The 25,832-nt window shown below is 34.4% G+C and overlaps 1 protein-coding gene across 6 annotated transcripts in view; it reads left to right on the top strand.

Annotated features, from left to right (window-relative positions):
- Window positions 1–25,832, top strand: part of LOC113497152 (CUGBP Elav-like family member 1) — a 340,295-nt gene that overhangs the window by 186,173 nt on the left and 128,290 nt on the right. For 3 of the 6 annotated variants that reach the window (XM_026876554.1, XM_026876552.1, XM_026876551.1), the window contains exons 1-3: window positions 14,477–14,934; window positions 23,435–23,528; window positions 25,017–25,137. In XM_026876554.1, the coding sequence (XP_026732355.1) occupies window positions 14,804–14,934; window positions 23,435–23,528; window positions 25,017–25,137 (346 nt within the window). In that variant the 5' untranslated portion in view covers window positions 14,477–14,803. Of the gene's footprint in view, window positions 1–14,476; window positions 14,935–18,678; window positions 18,765–21,266; window positions 21,417–23,434; window positions 23,529–25,016; window positions 25,138–25,832 lie in introns of those variants that run through there. The other 3 variants (XM_026876557.1, XM_026876555.1, XM_026876556.1) reach the window with 3 other exon arrangements.

The raw sequence follows: 25,832 nt of genomic DNA, 5'->3' as shown, positions 1-25,832 counted from the left end.
TTTAGTCAAGTAAAGGGGGGTAGGAAGCTAGTTATGAGATACAATTTGATTCATATCTGTCAATATTAAGCATGGTTAAGTTGATCGTCATCTAATAAGCACACGGGTCCTGCTAACCGAGTACTGATTGACACTTTCATCTCCTCCTCTGCATTCCATGTTAGCAACAGTTGTACAAAATAATTTAATATTTACATTTTGCCTTTTACTATTAATATTTCTTAGAGGATATCTCGCGAGGCATCGCATCCACAAAGTTACTTTGTTTCAAAGCCCTCGTTTGAGACGCCCTCACCAGTACTATTCAAACCTAAAAGTAAATTCAATTCTGCGAAGCTTGTGACTTTATCTACTGTGTTTTATTCAGATATCAAAGGTTATACGCCTTTTTATACCGCTTTTGTTCTTTGTAATGAGCGTTTTAACTTTTTAACCTCATATGATAGGAGGGCTTTTGAATTCTCAGTTAGGTATCTGAACGTAAAATCGACCGCCTGGTCTGATATGTAAGTTGGCAAACGAACTCAATTTTGATATCGCTACCGAAAATAATTTCTATACTCAAAAATATACATTTTTAAAGCGATAGTTAGCAATAGTTGACAAAGGTATCGTCGTGATTAATATATTGCATATGTTCCTTCTGTAAAAATTATATGAATAGAATCCAATCATCAAAATTGAAATATTAAATACCCATCAAAAAAATTATAAAAACATTTATAACTTTTAATTTCGTATTAAACATTGTTACGACTTCCATTTCACAGATATTTTCAACAGGAACAGGATTAGATAGATATTAACACTATAACATTTTAGGAACCCGATATGAAATACCCACTCCCCAACTGTTTGCTATGATAATTTGACTTGGTTTAAAGCAAGCCCCGACCTGCACTAACGTTTGTAAATCTTATTTCTCTTATTCAATTTAAGTTTTGTGTCATACCCGTTGTTAGCTTGAAAGCTTTTCACTTCGCTTTTCACGTATAACTATATTTTTATGAACTATTTTTTTTTTACACTAGATTTTGTCCGCGTCTGTGTCTACGTGGATAGAGACGTATATCTCTCCATGAAGTAACTTTTATGCTGCCGAAGCTACTAAAGGACAAAGAATAGTTTCAGCAAAGTTTTACCAAAATCAGTTGAACATTTTAGCTGTGAAACCATTGCATACATGTAGACACTTTCGCATTTATATTAATTCGCTCGTAAATACTCATGTAAGAAGGTAAATTTCTCCATAAAATATCAATAAACATGACAAAGCATACACAAATTCATTGAAATCATCGTAAATATTGAAGTTAAGAATATGTTGTACTAATGGGTGGCAATTATTTTCTCTCGCTGTGTATAACGCGATTCTGGAATCTTGGCAATTTGCGTCCTATAATTGGGTGTCGGGTAATCAATGCGTGAAATAATTTACGTTGAAAGGCGTACAAAGGAAGTGTAGGGGGAGAAATTACACGTGTGTATAGAAAAGCCACACTTAATATTGTTTACAACAAATGTGTTTTGTTCGTTTGTAAATAGCTAAATTGGTGCTTAGGATCACGTCATGAGAAATTAAGAACAAATGATTTCATGTAAAGGTTTCAGTTGGTAATATTGTTATTTTATGTTAGGTAAAAGAGTTGTTGAATTTTTAATACAGTTTAACGACAGATTTGTTTCAACGGATAATCAAAAACAATAGGTATTCGTATTTTAATCCTTTCAATTACGTACGCGGTAATTGTAAATGACTCTTCACGATATTCTTGTATTTATTTATAAGTCAATATTAAATTATTAAAGGATATACAAAAATTAAAGGCATAAAATAAATATGCGACATCGTTTTCCATAATTATCCACGTCATTAAGTATGGGACCGACGTATAAGTTAGTTAAGTAACCGTTAAAATATCGATAGTTAAATTATGGACTTGCGACGATATAAACATATTAAATGTTAATAACTTATCGATAAAACGGACATTTTACAAAATTATTATCGCGGCGTATGATTCGACGTTACGTTACGTTGGTACCGGGTTAAATTTATTACACCGTAAATTGTGATATCTCTGCTTTTAAATAATGTTGAATATTTTAGTTGGCTCTTTTTGACGGTGATGCATTGCATTGGTGGATTTTCGTTGTTGATTTTATGCAATAGTAGTTATTTAGGCGGCTAAAATTATAGAGCAAATGATCTTTAAATATTCTATTTTTTAACAGCAACCATTAAATTTTTAAAGAGGTTCGTAGTCAATTTAGTTATAAAGAGAACTGCTTGCTTAATTTTATTTATCCATCGAATGAAACTATAAGATTTGTCATTATGATATTACACTGAAAGGAATCAAATCGATGTAAAACGCTAATTGAAGTTTCCATTAATCCCGCTCTTATTTCATATTCCGCAGCTACCCGAGAAAAATATATAAATTAATTAAACTTTAAATAAATGTAAATAAAAAGTTGAACGGCGCAGAGCTAAATGCAGTGGTTTCTTACCGCACTCACGACAGATTCAATCAAGCCCTCGGCTTTTCTATATTAACATTATATCCGGGAACGTCGGTAGCAGGAAAACATTGCGGGTAGGAAATTACGTTTTCCACCGCCCCGTGTGCTGTTATGTCACGATCAACCAGAAGGTCAAGTCAGGTTCATTGTTGAGATTTGATTTGACTGTATCTTACTTTTTTGACCTTGTAGCAATCCTTCAGCCCTTTAAAATAAGCCCTTCATATATAAATACATGCTAGACAATAAATGTGGTGGAAATTTTAAAATGAGTGAGACGTTTTTAACTCACAACCCTTTGAAGTATTTGCCAAGTCGTAGACGAAAATAGGCTATGATGTAATTGCTAGGAGATAATTATTCCACTGTTAAATGAAACTACATTTATTTACCCTACTTCAGTGTCACTGCCTTCAGTGAAGATGTATCAAGATCATCTTGAATACCTTATCTGCAACGGACCATACCTCCTTATTACATTCATAAAAAAAAAACAAGCAATGACGATACACAAAACGATTACAAATGATTGGTGTCCCTATATTCATAAGGGTGAGTCTTCTGCTTTATATGTTCTATAGACGTCCCGTACCTCCGTTGCGAGTATACCACCGCAAAAGGTCGACAAGTTCCCCTAATTCGCTGAGTAATTGCCGAGGCGACGGGCTGACTCATGTCTCGACGTCTACAGGTGTGTTTTAAGGACACCCTGTGTAACAGAGTACACCCGGGTACTAGATACCTGACACCTATTCTTTCCGACAGTTTCTATTGTATTACGGAGGTTGGATAAAGTGATATCTAATTTTGATTGTAGAGTATTAAATAGTTTATCTATTTTGTATGTCTTAGGGACGAATTATTTATTACTATAAACAATTTTTAATACTAGTCGTGTATTTTTTGCCACAATTTCTACAGCATGTTTGCTTTACTTGCGTATCTAAGACTTTTATTATTGTGAATTAAAGATCTTTAAATTATAAATCCAAAGAATTATATACCTTAGGCACTGCCACAATTTTTCCATTGGAATGTGTAAATTTTAAATCCAAATCATCTTAAATGGCAAAATTAACTATTATGAGCAAATCAATCTGTCAAACCCTACATAGAGAGTCTCAAGGAAATCGTATTGGTCAATAGTTCTCAACGGGGAACTACTTATTCGATTTATTAATCGTGCTGTGAATAACCAAATTGCAGAGGGTGAAGAGATCTTCTTAATTTTATTTTGCCGATTAGTTACCCTCAGCATTCCCGAAGTTGCATTTACTCTACTGTCATCGATAGAACATAACATTGGCAAGGTATTTTGTTTATAAAAAGTGTAGTTTCTTTTGGGCGACTTCTTTTCAACTTACGCTAGAACAAATTAAAATAAATCCAAAGTGAAAAGTATTTTCAAACTACAAGAAAATACTCTTCGCATTCTTGCCAGAGCTAAACGTCAAAACTTTTCGCCGTTGTTTAAACAACTGCAGTACGTATTCAACAAACAATCCACATTTCGCACGCGCGATACCAAAGAGTTTTCGTCAAAAATGTTCGTCCATATTCCGAGCGTCGTTAATACCCCAACACATATTTTATTCCGGCTGATATTCAGGCCGTGTCCCGGCCGAGGCGTCGCACCGTCCGCCGAGGGCGTTTCCGTACCCCCCGACATTTTTGTCGTGGATATTATTGAAATCAAAATAGCTCATGGCGTGGAGGCCCCCATAAATTTTGCGTGCCACAGCGGGCGTTCCAGTCTGTTCCAATTTTTGTTTGTGACTGTCAATTTTTTAGTTTGCAGTTTTTGTGATGAGTCTGCTCTGTTTGATGTTGAGTGTTAAATATTGCTTCTATTTTTTTCTACGTTGTATTTGTTTGGGTTTAGATAAAGGGAAGAATGCAGTCATTGTTGCTTGAACAAATGAGGTCAAATATTTTTGATCACTTAAAGAGCTCAGTTTTACACACTACTCATGTGTATACAGTGATACAAAATTGACGACCAAAAGATCAATTTCATCTAATCTAAGAGAACCAATCTGCTTAAAGTCTTCGTTGACTTGCTTGAATATTTGCTCTCCTTCCATTGAAGCGCAAAACTGACAAATAAATATTTAATATCAAAAGGAAAGTCGTCATTCATAACTCAAACTTTCCACTTAATTAATTAAACGGGTACATCTATTAAAATTATAATTTCTCCTGTTTACTTTGTAAAAGCATCTGGAATACGAAACAGTAGTGACTCGTGAAGGGTGAAAGAGTTGGAAAGTTGGGACGGATGTAAATTAATGAAATTCTACCACTACAGCCCGTCGACGGTCGGTTTACAAAGCCAGCGTCCGTACGAGGAGTTTGCGGACCAGAGTTGGGATCAAATGGATTTTACACTGAATTTATTTTGTTTATAATACCTTTGAAATACAATAACTCGTGAAACATGATAATGAAGTTGGTGTGAACGGTGTTATTGTTTACTAACTTTAGTTGGTACTTTAACCTTTTAACGCTTAGAGTAACAGTAAACCTTCTTTCAAATAAATCAGTCTACATTTTGGTTAAAAAGGAAATTTAACAAGAAAATAAACTAGTTTCGTGGTACTTTATTTAATGTGGAACATTCAAATCCCAGGTTTGAAGCTCTGATAGACCCAATTAGGGTAACAATTAAGTGATCAAATAAGATACTGCGTAGAATTGTAACCTCAAATAGAACTCAACAGTTCAGGAACTTAAAGCTCTTTGGATCCTTCCCACGCGTCGCCCTTTCTGACTATTCAATTTAAAGGTTATAAATACTAATGCCAATAAACCATAAACACCACTCCCCAGCGTGGAAACCTTGACCTTTTGTAGGAATGAAGTGTCTTCAAGTACTGGTTTTACCCTAGTGTGTTCCTATACCCGCCTACAGATACTGAACCGTAGCGTTTCTTCACTTATTCAAGAATTCTTCGCTCGTTGAGATCACGAGCTCATTCCTTTTTCATTCTAAAATCTTCTCATTCTTGCATTCCACTTCAAACTAGGCGAGAAACATTGATTATCTGAGTTTGTAGCATGAAATCACACGAATACTAGTCCTAAGTCATATAGGCATGAACATGGCTCTGTTTGTCCGCTGTAAATTTATCCACATAAATGTTAGGACGCTCATAAAATATCGTGTTCAAACTTTCATAACTCTATGTTTTCTGGTCTGCTTCCCTCCACTTGCTGGCTCCAACTTTGTACCACTATAACTTGTACGAAACTGACCCACTGCAGGCACTCGACACGGCTTTAATACGCAAATAATTACCGGAGACAACTTTGAAGACTCGAGAGCTACTGCAAACAGAAGTTTTTTTCTGAAAAATAATAATTTCAGTGAAGGTTTTCCATGGGTTTGTTTTTGATTTAAGCGGAAATGGGCTTGTGGTTTTATTTTATAAAGAAGCGGTGTTTTGAAAGAGGATACTAATTACAGTTAAAGGTCTAAGTTGTTCATTTGTTGTTGCGGTATTAGGCATGTCTGTCGAGATCAAAGAAAGAGTCTTGTGAAATATTATGACCTGAAATTTGCCTATAACAAAAACTCACTACCTAATTCTTACCACGTATTTATTCTCTTTACGTGAATCTCTTATAACAATATTTTCACTTTAAGACCATGCATTGCACAACAGCATGCGGATAAAATTCTCCTTTATTTTGTATCCATGCGTTGAAGGAGAAATTTGTTTATTCGAAACTTGGAGTTTATAAAATGAAGATGATAGAGTTACGACTGTGCCACGGTTTCAAGTTGAGAAAATTTTGAAATATGAGTTGATCTGACGTGACTACTTTGCTCGGTGGAAACTTTCAAAGTAGTGGCAGTGTAAAAATTGTTGGCTTGCTTTACTTTATTGCTACACGTTTGCGTTTATTGCAAACGATTATTTTTACTAACTATCCCATTACTAACTGCTCTTGTTTAGCTATCGTTTTCCTGACATACTTGGATCAAATTTGGTTTAAGATCCTGCTCACTTCTTAAATGATTTATTTTTTTTAGTTGGAGAGTAGAACACTGAAAAGGTCTTATACGAGTATTTTAAGTTTTTTAAGTACGCAATCTAAGAGTAAAAGAAATCATTAATTTGGGGTATGACATGGGGCCCTAAGTATAAAAAATGATTTTAGTGTGACGGCTAGGTGTAAGACCCTAACCTGTACCTAACCCTTTACCTAAACATAAAATACTACAAAAACAAAAACCTTTACTATTATTATACATCATTAAAGTGAGGTGAACAAACTAGCTACATCCATGACAAACAACTGGTACCAAGTCTTCTCAATTCTGTTCTCCAGTTTACAACCTCGCCTAATCCATGCAATCTAAAGTCAAACGTTTGTGAAAAGAACTCATCATTTCTTAAAAAAAAAAATTTCTTCATAATCGGCAAGGGCCGCTTGCTTTCCGCAGGGTAAATAATTTTCCCCCGTGACTCCAGACCTCATTCGTGACGTTGTCGATTTAGCGTGCTCAATAAAAAAAATCCCCAATTTACGTTCACGTAATAGGCACTGCGGATAATTCGCTACGGTCTCACATTGAATGTTCATAAAATAACAGTGGGCTTGTTTTTAATATGAAATACGGAATTTTTCGTTTTCTTGCATGCTTACAGACGGTGATGTTTTGTAAAAATTATGGAATGCCTAAAAGTTAAAAGAGGAATTTATTTTCGTGGAGTACGGTAGCTACAGTTTACACGTTTATTGGCGTTGTGAATATTTTAAAACCAGATTCAAATTATAAGTAAGTTTAGGCATTTCTTTGATTTGAGAATGTATGTCTTTGATACCTGACTGTTTTAGCCTCTAACGACACTACGGCCTATCTATGAAAGTCTATTGGATGCAGACGTTAGCAATTTTTAAATTACTAAATGTAGCCACAACTTGCGTTCCCACACTATACGAAGGGACTAAAACACATAAACCTAAACGAAAACATAATTACATTCATTATCTAGGCACGTCTATCATGTAACATTAACACACTCAAACCGCAGCCACAAAGGCAACATTTAAAATTTTCCAGTACAATGAAACATTAACTAATCAAGCATAAAACACAATATTAAAATTGTAACAATTGATTATGCAACGTTTATTTGATGAGTGAAACCATAATTAAATTCCCCTTTATTCAATCAGTCTGTTTGTTATTTACAATAATCTGTTAGTTTTAGTTTTAAATATTTGTTGTTGTTCTCGTGTTAAGGTTAATTTGATATTTGAACGTTTGAAGGTTTGTTTGGTTTTCGATATTGTTGGATTTAGAACTCTGGGTCTGTTGTTATTGGAGCTGTTTATAGGGGCCTTATTTAGGTATCTGTTCAGCGTAAAGTTTATGGGGAATTTACTGATCTCGCGAATTTGTTCGTAATTAATAGTATCTTTGTGTACCAGTTTATAAAGGCTAATTATGTTACAAATAACTGCTAAATACTTACTATTATAAGTGCAGTGACTCTTTATATATATTTGATTCCATTTCTGATTTCTACCTATCACGAAAGCTCGGACCGGCCGTCTATCTTCCTATCAAAGGTCCTGTGAATCAGTAATCTGAATAGCTAAATTACATTTTGAGGATTTTCCATACATTCCGTACATCCATAAAAAAGTCATTATTTAAACAAACATAGGATTTATCGAACTAGTTATTAAAATTGTGTCTGGAAATCTAGGTCCTGATTTAAAAGTAACTTAATCCTTAGAGACCATAAAATTCCGTATCGCCGTACAAAATACACCCGACAACAATTTCTTTATTCCGCAGCAGCTTAGTACAAAACGCTGGCGACGTTATACAAGTTTCAAAGTCTCCACTGATCGCTTACAACGGATTAATATCTCCCCGGACTTCGATAAGTATGCAGAATAGATTTCCAAGAGAACATTATAGCAAACATGTACACGTGATACGATCGAGCTGCTTGCTTCGCGATTTTTAACAAACTTTTATTACGTTTGCATTTTATTTTGTGCTTTGTTTCTTTTTGTTTAGGGTTTAATTTGCGTTATTATTGTTTTGGATGTTAAGGCTTTTTCTTGGATTCGTTTAAGAAAGTGGAGGCAAAAATTAAAAGCAGTGTTTTGCCTGATAGGAAGGGGACTCATGTCAGTTGCTTGTATTATTATTGTTACACTAAAATCTAATCAAAATTTGCGTTTTATATAATTAGGTACGACGTTAATCCCAATGTAGGTCTAGTTACAATGTGACTTTTCCAAACATACAAAAAAATGATCAATTTTATAGGTGAAAAATGAGGATAACATTAATAGTACGTTAATTAAATTATGATTTAGTTTTAGTCCCATTAATATACATTTGTCAATTATGAGCTAATTAGTGCTTATGAATTAATGCTCGTCAATTCCAACAATATCTAAATTGAAATCACTGGAACTGGATTATTATATTACATGAAACTTTTAGAATGAAATAGATATCGTATTCTCACTACATAATATTAACTACATATATAACGAGAACAGATTAAGTATTTACCTGCTAGTACTTAGTATTAGGCTTATAGATTAGTCTCATCTGAAGTCAAGAAAAAACGATACAGTTGTATCATTTTTGAAATGAAATGAAATGAAATGAAATGAAATTATTTATTCTGCAAATAGGATATTTTTTATCACTTTTACATGTCTTTTTTGAGAACGATGGAGCCGACATTTCCTAGCTGACTACCCTAAGAAGAAATGATTCAGTACCTACCTAAGGGCTAAAAATTTAACCCTATCGCTCCGGCCCTTGACTGTCTCTCTTCTCCGTCTGTCACCATGAACTGTTATAGTAATTATAGTAGTAGTAATAGTAGTAGTTCAGTTTTCACGTATGCTATTTATACAAATATTAATGGAGCCGTGATTATATACATTTTTTTTATAAATTGTGTTTAAGCAACGTGTCAGTACTATATATCTTAGAATTGAACGGGAATAATTTTAACTTAAACTCTCTAGTAATGTGACCTGCCTATACACGTGTATAGATGTCATATAGTCTATCATACATATATTATGATGGGACAAAAAAAAATTCAGCGCAGCTAGAACCGCGAACAAAACGTGACGCGCGGATATTAAACTCTGGCGTTACATGCGGCCGGAAACAGTTGACTGCTTCATGAGTATGAGCATTTGTGTATGACCATTTGCAACTGTGTGGACAGCATAAGAAATCGTGTATTTTTATGTCAAAACCTGTTGAAACTGTTACAATGTTTTATTAAACTGTGCCGCGATTTTAGGGTTACGTAGTCAAAGGGTAGGTAACGGTATCCTATTACTGACTAAGCGTTTTCGTCTCCCACCAAGCTATTGTATCCGTCCATCACCAAGTGTTTATCACTGAACTGTGATAGACAGACACTTGAAATTTTGACAAATAATTTATTTTTAAGTATCCTTAAATTAAAGATTGAGGTTAAACAACGGTTACTACGATCATAAATTTGACTTACTTTAGCCTATTTGTACAGAACCCTCAGAGCCGCGAATCCATCTCGCACTTGACTGGTTATTACACTGTTAAACTTAATGATATGTTTGGAACAAAAAATGAAACTGAACATCGCTTTTTTCCATAATTCGCAAAGTAGCACTTGCCTTTTTTATACTATTCTTATTTACTCCAATGTTTGTTCAAATAAAAAGACTGCAATAACCCGAAAACTTTAAACAAACAATTTGGCAAACGACACGGGAATTGACAAAAACTACAACTATGTAGATATACTTAAGCATCCTATATGAAAAGGCGTAATGAATACAAGCACTAACAAAACGCACAGAAGGCTTACTAAGTACGTCTCAAAAGTGTCCCTAAAGTGCCGTCGTGAAGGTTCATACTATACTCGCTTTTATCTATCCCTTGCCTTTAGAGATACATTTATAATACACTACGTCTAGGGTATAACATAACCGAAATATTTCACAGAAATTCATGATCTAAGTGAGGTGTCGGTAACTTTAGTAGGCTCAACCTAGCTTTCATATTTGTAAGAATAAATGAAGTAAAGTGGATTAGAATGTCTTGATAAAGTCTTAGTATATACTCAAGTGAGAATATTTTATGAGTTAGCATACATTTTTAACGTAGCGGATTATTTCTTGTCAAGGTTTTCGCTTATTGATCACTTTTATTCAGTCACAGTAAGCCAGAATTTAATGAGATAGTTTACAAATGAAAAGCGAAATAGTAGTTAAGTAAGTTAGCTTGTCACTTTCATACATTTGAGTGTTTTGACAGTCTTGAGGTCTTTGGATAAGTCATTTGTCAAAAAAAAAGCTGGTTTCTTAGGTTTACGCGAATGTTAGACTTTGAAATGATACTATTTTTACGGATTTTATCGCGGTTTAATTTTAAATTTTATTTCCCGACTAGTCGACACCTTTGCAGGTATCATGGCCACGGGCAGGTCGGGAACTAAAATCTAAAATTAAACCGCGATAAAATCCGTAAAAGCAGTTTAATTTCAATAAGAAAAAGCTCTTCGAAGCCCACAGTCTTAATTTTCATAGAAAGTATTCTAGAACCAGTCGTACCCAGAGTGCACCTTCTGCCCGTACCGATCACGATACATAAACAAATAAATATTTGGCACGGAAACAAAAACATGAAGATTTTGGCTCGCCACCCTCTGTTGAAAGTATTAAGAGTGGAATTATGATAATGGAATTAATATTAGGGTCCGGAGCGGAACAAATCTAAATCCGACCGCGTTATATGAATGTTACCGACAAAAATGGCACTTTAATGCCGCGGATAAATTCCCCAGTTTTGTATTACCGAGTTTGGATACGTTTTTTTTTATTAATGGTAATATGATTTTCGTTTGGCTTTCCGCCCTTTTGCAGGAATGGGCTCGCTCGAAAACGGGGTCGATACACTTTTGGAATGTTATTTACATTTTTTGTTTATTTAAAGCTGTCGGCTTTTGTTTAGTAAGCTTAGTTAAGTATCTACAATTTAGAGGTTGTTAGTGGAGAGGATTTTTCGTTTTAATTTTATTTAGAATGGTCACAGATTCTTCTTGGATTTGTTTTTCCTTGTCTTTCACTTTTGCATAACGAGATTACATTCGTAATGTAGAAATAAGTTCAAGTGCGTATGAGTTCCACGTTCACCACGTAGGCTTTCGTTCCGCACCCAAAGGGTAAAATCAGAATTCCCCTATTGAGGCCCCGATGTCTGTCCGTCTGTCACCAGGTTGTGTCTCATAAACTGCATTATGTGTCTCATAAACTGCAACCTAGACATTAGAAATTTTCAGTTATGATGTATTTCTCTTGTCGCTAATAATTAAAATCTAAAACTTTTGGTTCGATCTTACAATTGAAAGGTGCTACTTTTTGCAGCCTTTATGCACGGGACCCTCAGTGTCGTGAGTCCGACCGGCGCTTAAACGTTTTTTTTAATGTCCAGACCTTGCATAATATGAATCAAAATATTTAAGATACTTAAAACAATTTTCCTTGTTTTAAATACTTACAAGTAATGTTTCAAGTAAGTACCAACCAGCTCTAAATGCGTAATATCCAGTTACTTTAAATTTCATTTTTATCAACCAATTTACCCTCTATAACCAATTGATCACATCGAAAAACAATTGCAGCCTCAGTACGACGCTTTCACGAGCTACGCAGCTTAAACACAAATAAAAATAAACATAAAAATATTTTTATTTTTATTTATAAAGTATTTTTGTTCTGTGACTGTTCTCGTAAGTGTCCATAAAGTCTTCGCGACGTGTTTACGCAACAGATTCTGTATACGATCCTCGTTCTCGACTTCGTAAAGTACTACGGTCAAGGTTTTGTAGGTGTTATTGTGGCTGTGATAATAAAATTATATTATTTCTACATTTTTATCAGTTTTTTTTTCATGTTCGAGTGTTATTTGTTTTACATACTTTTATGTTACGAGTGAGGGTTGGAATTGGTTTCAATGGGTGTAGGTTTTAGATGTCGATATTAAAGTTATGTTGTAATTCTCTTTTAACGCTCTCAGAATACTTGAAGTGGTTTCAGCATTTTCGTATTTTGGGAGAACAAAAAAGCACTCTCCAAAATGTTTGAAACCACAGATCGTTTTCGGTATTTTTTGTCATTATTTTTACAAAATATTACACATGTAGACTACTTCATTGATCCCTTAAACATTAATATTATATTAAAGATGATTTTTGAAGATGTTCCTGAACCGTGAAATCCCTCATTTATCCAGATTTCAATAGAGATAGGTGTCGGTCTGTGGGTCATCTTATGGTAATTTTAAACGTTTTTTTTTTTATCGTTGGCACTGGTCCTACATTCTTCCCTGCCCCCAAATTGCATTCCACACGGTTTTACATCCACGTAAAACCTTTACAAATTGCCAGCGACTTCCGCACCGACCAATCCCAATCATAATACCAACGGTCTGTAATTAAGCTTAATTTAGACAGATGGACAACATTTTACCCCTAATTGGACCTCACGCCAATTTGTGTTCCAGTTAATTTTATTTTGGACGTTTAACGTAGACCCAAGTTTTTCCACGGGCGGACGTGTGCATACGCCTGATGCTTACAAATAGCATGATTATGTTTCCATACCAATCTCGATAGTTTATACTGATTGTGTTTTGGTCCGGGGCGGTGAACGCTAGACTCGTTTTAAGGCTGATAGTCTCTTAGTTGAATTTGTCTCAGTTATAATCGTCTTTGGTCTGGTCTGATAGCTTGATGGGTAAATAATTGTATTTTTTCGTTTATTGGATGTGGTCGTACCTACTGCTCATCATATTACGTAGGTATTTTTTTCAGAATATGAATTCTTATAATGTTTTTTTATGTTTAAAAATCTAAACTGGCCGATTGATCAAATCAATATTATCTTATATGTATCAGAGGTTATGCTTTCATCCACATATTATTCAGCCCATTATTATTGTCTTCATCATCTTACATATCCAAATGGTTATATCATTAAATGGAACCACAATATTATGACTGTCTCCATCGCAACGTAGTGAGCATCAACCCTACAAGTTAATTAGTTGACACAGGCGTAGGTATATCGGCGTCTCAATTCCACACTCCCGGGTCGTCGACAACCGAGCGGTCGCCCCCGGGGACTCGTTTGAATTGACATGTTACAGGACACTCTAGTCTGTTTGTCCTCTCAACAAACACTGCTAAGATAAAAATACCCTGTGGCCAGCGTTTGCCTTTAAATATTCCCTTGACATCGAGTATTCAAGAGATATAGGTTTTGTATGAAGTTATTACGTGTCTTAATGTCATGAAGTTTGAAAATGAACTGTTGTTCTTCATCGCAATCGACAGATACAAAAAAATGATTTTGTATCGGTCTATTAGATACTTACCTATCCTTCCCAGACATTCTCGTTTAACGCTCCCCTTTGTTATTACAAAAACAAAGGAATAACAATCCTAAGTCAAAAGCTTAGCCGATGACAATTTAATTTTCTGTGAATTTATCTTGTAAAAATAATAATAAAAGGCTTTTCTCCAAAGCGCCTGCGGTTACATATTTCATTACGAGACGCGGATATGTTTTTCTTTGCTTTGTGTTTTGGCTCAGGCGTTTGTAAATCTGACACCTTAGCCATATTTCTACGATAATTCACGAGACGCTAAGATCCTATAACTTTGTTTACAATATTTTTCTTTTGAAATGGAATACTTTTATGACTAATAAAATATCAGTTTATTTTAACTTAAGGAATACTTTTCATTATTCAGAATTTTATTTATTTTCTTTTTACTTCAATAGTACCTATCTGTTATTAAATTTTCCGTAAATAAAACAATAATCTATGAATACAAAACCAACCGATATGTAACAAAACAAAACATCGCAACACCAGTATTAAATAGTTTTATAATCCTACAGCAAAGTGAGTTGAAAAAATAAAGTGAAACGTGTACAAAACCAGTGCAAAAAAGAACTATAAGAGTAATGAAAAAATGCCAAAATCATGTATAGCCCGGACAGGACGCTGACCCATATCGCGTAGAAGTGCAAACATTTACGTTGCGCGTGAGTGTGTGCGTGTGTGAGACTGTCAGGTGGAGATGAGGCGGGGGGCGTCTGTGCCCCCGCGCCTCTTATCAGGAGATAAGGCGCCGTGGCCCCCAAGCTGCACCGTCTCGACAAACGTGGTCGACTCATCAGCGTGACCAGGTCGCTTGGCTTAAAGCGGCCGCCGCCCGCCATGTTGCATACACTGAACGCACTCGCCGGCAAAATATCCCCGGGCGGCGGCCTAGACACAAATGCGAATCGACACACGCAGCCGAACAAGAACCACAAGACATCGCCATCGTCGCCCTACAGCAAACCCAAGTAAGTCTAGATATAAGTTTCCAAATTATGATAGTGTTTATCATCATTGTGTTCTCCGAATATCGATATTTTCTCTGATTTTCCTTATGAATTAGTGTGGTTAAATTTTGCATCGATTATTCTAGTTTACGAAAAACATTCAAAACAACTTTGCAATCAATCTTGATTAAAAATAGTGATAATGATGTGATGTATTTACCTAGAGTGTTAATTCCCAAGGAGGTTGTATACTTGTTTATTGGCCTGTTTTGTATACTATCTCGAACTACTATTGCGGTACTATTCCACGTGTTTTGAACAGTTGTTATATTCCTATGAGACTCTTGAAGACAATACACTTCAAAGATAACGTTTGGTATGTTGTTTTGTAAGGCTATGATCATCCAATCCTTACTATTAATGTTCTAAGCCTTTCTTATCAACGTCCATTGCCACTTTGAAGCGTGTAAGTGCTAATGTTGGATCAAATGTGGCAGTAACGTCTTCACGTTTGGAATCATTTTCGTTCGAAATTATTTGTTTAGTGTGTTCCTGTAACTGAATCTATTGTTCTACTTTCTTTTCAATTGGACTCTACTCTTACCCTGTTTTAATTTGTGTAAGTTTATATTATTAATCTTTTACGATTATTTGTCTATAATAATATGCTGAATTTTAAATCCATTCGTTAACGTTTGGAAGGGTTGCATTGTCCACTTTTGTCATTTAACTCATTATTCTAAAAAGTTTAGTTCATAAGAAGCACAGGCATTACTTTACTGCACACTTTTGTAACCAAGGCTCTCTTTTATTCATCTATTTCAGGAACATCAGAAATTATTTTCTATATTCCTGTCTCCGTTTCGCTTGAACTTTATTCCAAAGAGCTGATGTTGCCTAATGTTTTGCTTGCCCAGTCTAAAAGTTAAATTTTGCAATGTATTTCGGATTCCCAAGTTTGCTTTTCTGTTAGATTTTGGCAGCAGTTTTGACAGTTTTGATGAATCGGTAAGCTCTCGAATGCAAAGTTTTATTACTATTTTAGTTTTACTTTGAGATGGGTTGCTTTCGGAATTACTTGTCAGATGTTTCGTGATTTATTGATAAATATCAGTACGCAAATGTTTGTCTTTTTCGGATAATCATTATGAATTGAAAATAGTAAACATATTATTTAGTATGACTTCATTAACAAATACTATCATAAAAGTGCAATATTTAGAGATAAAAGTAATATAACGCTATCAATGTATTTTACATATCACATGTATTATAATAATCCTGTTTAGTGCTTTGGCGTTTTCATTAAATATCTTTTAAACCAACAACAATTTTGTCAACAGTATAATGATATTATCTCGTTTTAAAGCAGTTTTCCGTTAACTTTTTATACCTTAGAAATATTATTTTCGGAAAGCCACCGTTTAGCGTCTTGTTTGGTTACTTTCAAAAGTTTAATTTGTCTGTATTTGACTTATTTATACGGAACCCTGAGTATCGCGAGGCCGAGTGCCACTTGCTGCTTCTTTTTTTATTTGCTTCTGCTTACTAATTCTGTTCACAAAATTTAGACTTTGGACATTTGCAGTTGCAGATATTATTGTAACACAGCTGTAGGTTATGTTGATGCAGAAATTGTTTTTTCAGTGATTCACCCTAGAGTTTACCAAAGTTTCGATAAAACGAATTTAATCATATCACTTTTAAATATTCTAGTAGTGTATTCTCTGGTTTTAATTTCGGTATTTTATCTTGTGTAGCAACATATAAATTAAAAGAACCATTATAAGTAATGGATAAATAATATAATAATAAGGTGTATGTAATACCAATTGTACGTCCCACTGGCAATTTCTCGTAAATGAAACTTTTAGCATTGTTCACTACGGTAGCCCAAGGCAGGTTCAGGCGATTTCAGATTCCTACATTTGTAATCTATTCTCTAACCGTTTTGTTAGTGTACTCGTGTCTTAGAATAATAAAGAAAGTATGTCATCTCAGCCTATCGCCGTCCACTGCTGAACGTAGGCCTCCCCCATAGAGCGCCAACAATCCCGGTCCTGGGCAGCCCGCAAGAAAGTATGTAGGTATAGCTATGAAAAAGTTACATTGCTTGGATTCGAACCTGAAAATCTTACTCGTTTCACTCTTTTTTAAATTAATCGGTATTCATCAGCCACGTTATTCATGTAGGTGTTTATTCATGTGTCACTAGCTTAGTGTAATCCGTTTAAGCGGGTTACGCACTGGTTATACATATAGTCGATATGATGCCTCGGATGACGAAATGGCACATGTGTAAACACGATAAAATAAATTGGGAAGTTGGATGTAAATCTCAGATTAGTCGGATATTATAGTGTTTTTCAACACAAATTAAACAATATTCATTTTGCTGCCGAATTCGGGCATTAATGTTCCATTTGACTTCACAAAAAAGAATGATAACTTTTTTTTGAAACTGTATTACCCACTTCTCAGCATCTTCCCCGTATATTGCCATGTATTGTGACGGTAGCGTCATTTCTCTGGCCTTCCTGGCATAGGCTTTCCGCCTCTTCGGTCATCACCTATCAGCTCCACCACCGTCGTGTCCATATTTGTTTCACTTCTCTGCCTCTTGCCACTTCATACAGCCTATTCTTGGTATTCTATTAATCCGTACCCAAAGCGTAAAAATAAAATCGTTGTTTTTATTTAGCCTGTTCGTCAGAAACAATCCCACTTGACGAATTTTTTTCAAAGATTAGATACAACGAACTAACCTAGTGCATTAACCGCTTTGGTATCGCCGGCCACTTTAATAAATCTCTGTTTACCGAAGCATGAACCATGTTTACGTCATGACTTCATGAGTCCATGTTGCTGACGTCACTTTCCACCAATTTGAGGCTAAAATGTATGAGCTACACGTGTCAATTTGAAACTGTTTTGTGTGACTAGTCAAGTGAATCTTTAGGCTGGATCGATGTTTCCTTTGCCCAATTATGTGTTTTTTTGTTGTAATAGACTGTCTAGGGACTTGTATAGTTTTAGGTAAATTTGTTATTTCTATATCTTTTAGATTAGCAAGTCTGGTTTTATTCGACTCCGGCACTAAGGAATTAGGCAAGTCGCAAGGGTTTCGCGAACATAATCTAAAGTCTCGAATCGAACTCAACATAGACTATTTCTAGGTCTATTGAATCACAGGAGCCAACTGTGATTGTCATGTACCGCGTTGATTTCCATCAAGCAAAGTTATGCTGAGATTAGACTAGCTTTCCTATTTAGGACTATAGATGAAAAATAAATATCATCTAACAATACAATTAAGTTGTCTTTTTTTAGGTTGCTAATCGTTGAATTGTTATGAATTGGAGGAGTAGACCTAATCGATCACAATTCAACTTTAAAACATCTTCACGGCACCTCCTTTATTCGCAATCACTAAGGTTGACTTTCGCAAATCCTATCACCACCTTTGTAATTTTCCGTGCTATCTACAGCTGATACCTTGACTGTTACTCGAAATTCCGAACTATCACGAAGCGCAACGAAACGTCACGAAAAACCTCACTTTTATCAAAAAAATCTAAACAGTCGCCGTACATTTGGTATTACGATATCATTCTTGAATAATTCTAGATAGCAAGTATACTCACACTCATGTAAAGTCTTGCTTACAATGTTATCTAACAAGCACTTGTTTAAATGGCTGCCTGACGGCCGGTTAGTCATATATTACCTGTATAAGATTGTGTCTTGATCTACATAGCATATAAGTTGATATCTATCCAGTGTTGTGATATGTCAAGTGCTTTTTTTTTAGTTTTTTTGTGATTGCTAAAAGGGATGTATGAAATTGTGAGGTATGTTTCAGTTTTTAATTTCGATTTTTTAGAAGAATTTAGATGAATGTTTTATTGTCAATCTAGTTATTCACGGCTGTAACTTTTTATTCTCCTGCATTTTTTTACTGGTATAATATTTGTTCCCTCTTTTTAATACTTATTTTTGCAATGTTGATTGTAATCATTATTCTCAAATATTTCAGTAGTTTTATATTATATTTTTAGAAAAAAAAAATCTTTTTTTATAACAGATGGTCAACTGAAGAGTCAGTGCATTTGAAAATTCATAAGTTGACTTTCAATTGTTTCGTCTGCTTCCAGCCAATGTTTCACTGTTACTTTGAGTGTCAAACCTTGCCTAGCTTGGGTCTCATTTGTCTTACAGTACCTTTCAGTCTGCAATATCTGTACAAATCTCATATGCCCCATACTACGTGCTCTCTTCACCATAGACCATGGTGTAGGACAGACGCCATGGAATCACGTACGCGGTATAACAATAACTCGCGCCGCATATTGTACGCCAGGCCTATGAGAGTGGGGCACCAAATACCACTCGCGATATGTTAGACATTTTTATCGTTGAAGCTTGGAGAGATAGGAACTTACCCCTTTAATTGTTCAACTAATTTGGTTCGGTGAAATTGTGGTATAGATTTTTTTATGTTGTTGTTAATTATTTCTTTTTTTTTGTAATACTTTCATAAAAGCAAAAAAATCAGCTGACCAAAGATCGTGACAAATTTTGCATTTTTCAAAATTAACCTTTTACAAGTAATAGGCCAAGATCTAACACAATTCAGACAGTCTTCTGGAGTTTTGGCGGTTAAAAATGCCAAATCTAATTCAAATCTTCCTTGTCCTTGTTAATCCAATATTAATGTCCAAAATTAAAGTAACTCGTCACCATAGCAACGTGTCTGTTATTATCGGATATCATCACCCAACTTGTGTATACAAAGGCTTAATTGCAGGGACGCGACGGGGGGACGATAAAACACACAAAGATACACAGCCCTCGCATTACTCGTAATTTGTTCGCATTATTTTATCGATCGATAGATTAGAGTTTGATAGTGTTTGTGTTTCTATGCTCAATGTGTTGAGTGACTGCAGCGGTTGAAGGACCGTTAAAAAAATTATACAAATTTTGTTTGGTCATGATACAAATAGGAACAACTTATGTGAAGGTTAATACGGCGCATTCGCCATATGTGGACGCACCCTAAGATGTTGTCATAGAAGAATAACAGTTTAGTTTTTTAATTAATTTACAATATTGTTTATAAGCCAACCTGAACGACGTTTGTAAAGTAAAATCATAATATAATTATTTGGAAGGTTTCGCGATTAGAAAAACTATTAAATCTATGGACACTCCACTCTAAATAGTATTTGATTGAAGTTCACAATAAACGCTGAAGCAAAACAATCAATAAACGTTTTACATATTACACTTGCAATAGTCTATGCCTCCGAACAAGTATGCAAAGGATGTGCTTTTATGGATTTATTTATATAAATCCTTCGTCTCAACAATTATTTAGCTTTACACAGACTTCTACTTCTACGCATCCCTAAAAACAAAACCCAAAATCAAAAGAAAAGTCTGTTGTATTTTTATGCAGAAAGGCCAGTTACAACTTCAAGGCCATTTCTTTAAATAGCTATACAGCTAATAGGATTAATTTGTGTTCTATTTGTTATTAAATACTTCTTGATAATATAATTGATAACACTAAAGCTTATTTATCGGTCGAGGGCCGAGTTTTCTGTTTAAATCTGTAATTATAAAATATTCATAAATGTATTTTAAGATCGAATGAGCCCAATGGTTTTCGAACTTAAAAAAGAAATGAAAATAAATATATGAAGATGATTAATAGCAATACCTTATAAAAGATTATATTATTCCCAATGAAGTAGAAATTTGTGTCCACATTGTTAAAAAGACTAAATTAAAAGTAAATTGTAATAGATTACCTTCACACAATTTTAAAATTCGTGAAAACCGCTGACTAACTCTTTAGCAGCGATTTTAAATAGCGGTAGATATCTACCAACAGAATAATCAAGGTATAATGATAGTGCATTGTTTTTGACACACATTATAAAGTGCCTCATCGTAAATTCTATCGTGACGTCATACAAACTCCTAATCCAAAGACAGATTACAGACACGTTAAGGTTTGAAAATTAGACAAGTGAACAGGTAGTTGTTTTATTTGCGTCTATGTTACCTCTGATCTAATATACCCCATAATATTACTTAGGTACTACAAAAATACATAGCCCTTATTCGTAACATCTTTATCCATTGACTAAATTTATCAATTTTTATTGAGTTAAATTTTGTCATTTCAATATTTCAACTTGAATAAACTAAATTTAAATAGTAGCTAGAATAATTAAAACTACGCTACAGATTAAAAACTAATCCGTTCATTATCCCCAAATTGTAGGGTACATCAAAAAAACAAAATGTCGGTACGTCACCTACCAACATAATATTATAACTTTAGTTTTCTCCGACTGGCTGGTCGATCGAGTGTGATAAGTGATAACGCGCCATAATCGAGCGATGTACGGCCTTATCAGTGATAAGAGTGCGAACAAGTACGTCGTACACACACGGCAAACATGGAGCTGTGGACTTTCTCGTTTACTTCGGTATTCAAACCGTTTTCTTCCACTATTTTTTACATACAATGCTTCACCATATTGTTGTCAAATTTTGAGGTTATGTTTTTAAATTAATGTTCTATTTTTTTCTTTTTTTGACTTCAAACCTTACTCGATATTTTTATGTCTTATCGCGATAGCTGTGGTTATAAAATTGTTGGCCATATTGGACGAATGTGTTGGCCAAACACGCGATCAATGCCACCTGTATATGGCCGCTAAGTTTCGCAGGTATTGCGATGTTTTGAATGTTGGTGGCACTAAGAGTTAGAACCTATTTGGTGCTTAGGTATGCAGTATTCAATTATTGATCACTTAGTTACATGAGTCAGTATTGAAGATACAAGACATTACTATAGATACGTACATATATTTACGTAGGGTGATGAAATAATAGACGCACGTTTTGTAGACACTTATCAAAGTGTAAACAACCTCATGATTTAACCTCAAAACCCATAAAACATTTGTAACTATGGAAGCCTTTTATTTCTCAACTTGGTCTTTTTATATTAATTTATCTCATTAATCTGCTTAACAATAAAAACCTGTGCATACTTTTATTTGATTTGGTTTTATGATAAAACTATAATTGTAACTATCTACAATAAAACACATGTTTTTTTTAGGAAAACAGGTCATCAGGAATGATTTTTCAGATAAGCAATATTAGATTACAAGATTTAAACATTTTGAAATACTATTGTTAATGCTCAAAACAAAATATTACAAAGTAAGAGTTAGCCTCAAAAAGGTAGATTTAATAACTGAATTAATTATTAACACGCTATTGAGTCTTTTGCTAGGTCTTCTTACTGAATTTTTATCGAAGAGTTAATAACGTATAGAATAATAGGTAGGGATAATTCAAATAAATTCTCCATAATTGTTTCCCTTTAACTATCCGCATTAAGGTCAATCCGGTAAAATTGACATTCCAATAGGATGACAGCTGAACTGAGGAACTAATTAAAAGATCTTATTCCGTGTTTAATTGTTTAATCGCTTCCGGATTGTTTCTTCTTTAGACCTTGTACGTAGTATACTACATATATCACGATGATAAGGATGTTCTAAAGATGCGTAAGATATGAATAATAATCAGAGAAAAGACAAGAATAATTTAAATTATGCAATTTTTGGTAGTTTTTGTGCAACTTCGCAACATGCTACCAGTTACTTAAAATATATTTTATGTTGAACTCCCATTCTTTGCTTCCCCATATTAAATTTTAATGACAATTAATGAGATGATGGTGTATCTTCTGGTTTCTTTAATGTTGTTATAACTAATTAATATTTATCTCTTGGGGGGGGGACTGGTTTTGACAAACGAATTTAGACTGTGGTGTTTAAATTAAATTAAATTAAATTCAACAAGGATTACATAAACAAATCATTATTGATAACTGAAAATTGTAACATTTTTTAAAAAACACTGCATTATATAAAAATAAACATTTAATAAATAGTATGTGTTCTTTGGACGATTCGAAAAATGCATATATTGCAATATCCATTTAATTTTAAAATGACTTCTCCGACGGTGTTATAATAATATTGATACCACTGCCGCCGTGTTCAACTGTGTGGGTTAAATTGCCACATTCATTGAATGTTTTGTATCCTATAATGTTTTTTGTCTGATAATATTTGCTATCCCTTGAAGTATCCCTATTTTTTTACATTTACTTCAATAGGATTGGAATAAAACTACTTTTAAACTGATTCGCAGTTTTAGTTTTTTCTCCCCGTTTTTGTAACATATTTAATAACTAGTCTGCTCCTATGAATTATAGAGCAATGATCAAATCCTATACCCTTTCACAATAAATGGACAATCTTAAACTTAATATTTTTTTCAAATCGGACCCTTTACTGCCTAAGATTAGCTCATTCAGCCAAACAAACTTTTCAGCTTAATAATTTAATTAGATAATATATAATCGTGTGTGAACTATCACGAACGTAAAGTGTTTCACTTGTTTCCTCGTGTGTTGTTCCAGTGGGATGAACATGAACATCAACAACAACAACACCAGCATAAACAACAACAACAATGACGAGAAGCCGGAGATGCCCGACCCTGACTACATCAAGGTAACTTGAGTGAGATATATTAAAGAAAACATACTTCAACAATGTTTACGTTAGTTCAATAGCAAAGGTATAACAAAACTAAACACGCACACGTTCATTAGCCACATGAAGAAAATAACTGGACCTTTAAAGCTTATTACAAAGAAAATTAAAAAAAGAGGAATTTGACTGCACAGGTAACCGAGTGCGCGACGTATCGCGGGTTCGATCCCCTGCTTTTATGTGATCCACGTATATATGCTTGGTTCTGCGTCTTGGTGTCTTGTGCTATATCACTTTAATTGTACCCCCGTGGCATAAGGACTTAGTTTCTTACGGCGGGAGTCATTAAAAAAAAAACAAAACAAAATGTTTCAGCAACTAAATTTTACAACTTAAATACACTATTTCGACAACATTTGTAAACATAAAAATAACCTAATTTTTATGGAAAACTAATCTGTGTTGTGGATCTAAACATTCCGTGCACGCGTCAATGACCTCTTTCGAATGACCCACATAAGTTTACTTACCTTATGATAGCGATAATCACTCATGGGAACGCAAATCGTGCATTAGGATGATTGAGCGTACAGGTTTATACCCTTTTATTATCATATCATCAATAGATATTAGAATTTCATATCGAAATAAGTATTTTTATTACAACAAGGTTTTGTAATGTTTGCAGGATAAAAAGGGTTTTAAGAATGTATTTGGAACAGGTTAAATTAATTGTCCCCGGTCTTTTTATACTATCCATTGTAATAAAGATTTTCCAATTAGAATTAATACAAAACCAGAAAAACGTCAAGCACAAATAACAGACTAATTCAAACCCCATCCTCACCGGAAGAGTAGAACAAAACGCACTCCAACTTAAGTCGCATTTAATTCATTTCGTTTCAAAGAAAATGAAGTTTGAAATTCGCAAATGAAGTGATGCGCCGACGTAATTAAAAATGTTCCGCGCGGTTGGTGGGGCCCGTCGCTAGGTGGCAGCACCGCGCGTTCCCAATTACGTTCTCATGATTGCTTTTATGCACCGAGTTTGCCAACCATGACTTATTAACTGTTCCCATTAATTTGAAATTTATTTTGTCATTGCAATTATCATAGACAGGCAATGTGTTGTAAATTTTCATTTTTGTTTGACGTAACGATCGATTAATTTTCTTTTTTTTGTGTGGACCAAAATGATGTAAGTCATAAAATAATGACTTTGTAAAGTTTTGTTTCCTCACTGTGAACTTTTAGTTATGCTACGCATCTCGTAAGTCTGCTGCTACGTAAGGCCTACGCCAGTAACTAGTTCCGTAGAACTTTATTTGAAGTCTGAAATGAATATGATTGCTGAAAAACTACCTTTTTGTAATTATTATTATAACGTCACCATAATAGGTACTGCAAAATATCTATAGCGATTTTTTTTTTTATTAAATGCTACGCAGGAATCTTGTCTTATTCGACTTTGATGTTTATTAATATGATGTTACGGTATAATTTCAGATGTTCGTCGGTCAAGTGCCCCGTAGCATGGACGAAAACGACCTCCGGCTGATGTTCGAAGAGTTTGGTAGGGTGCACCAGATCAACGTGCTACGGGACAAGATCACTGGGGCCAGCAAAGGTTTGTCACTTTTTCAAACACTTTTGCTGTAAATAACACTTTTAGCTGTGTGTAGAAGCTAGCAACGAAAGCATTAAAAGAGTTTTAAATAGTTTTCAGTATTGGTAAGGGAACTGTTTTTGCTAAATGAGCGATCTGAAAGTTCTGCTTCTATGTAGACAAGTTAGTTCATTTCAGAAACGTCTCCGCGATAGATTTCAAAATTTTGTTTAACGTAAAATAGATTTTAATCCAAACAGAATAGGATCGTAATCAAGAATGTCATTGTTTTATAAATAATGTTAGTAAATAAAATACACGATTGCAGAATTGTCTTTCCCCGGAACTCTCAATATACAAAGCCGAAAACAGGTTTCGGTATTGTTCCATGAATTCAAAGGAAATACCAAAATTGGGGATACGAAATAAAACCAAATTATTCCGCTTTTATATCAATTTATTTGCGAGAATATTCGCAAATTGAAAAACAATGAGACAAAGGATGCATAATCAAGGTTCCTTTAATCAATTTGATTGCAAAACCATTTCATGAGACTAACCCCTTTTTGAAGGCTGATAAACTAATTCTGTTGTGAAATCAACTAATCACGACTGTGATTGGTTCAAAACAAGACTCTTCGTATGGTTGTTTTACAACCTCATGACAGAGGTTTTTAGTCACCCGTAGCCTGCCTCTGTTGCTTCCGCATAACACA

This window comes from Trichoplusia ni, chromosome 9 (assembly GCF_003590095.1).
Source record: "Trichoplusia ni isolate ovarian cell line Hi5 chromosome 9, tn1, whole genome shotgun sequence".
Taxonomy (NCBI): Eukaryota; Metazoa; Arthropoda; class Insecta; order Lepidoptera; family Noctuidae; genus Trichoplusia; species Trichoplusia ni.
Note: the sequence above shows the minus strand (reverse complement) of the source record. Positions and strands in the feature narration are given on the sequence as shown.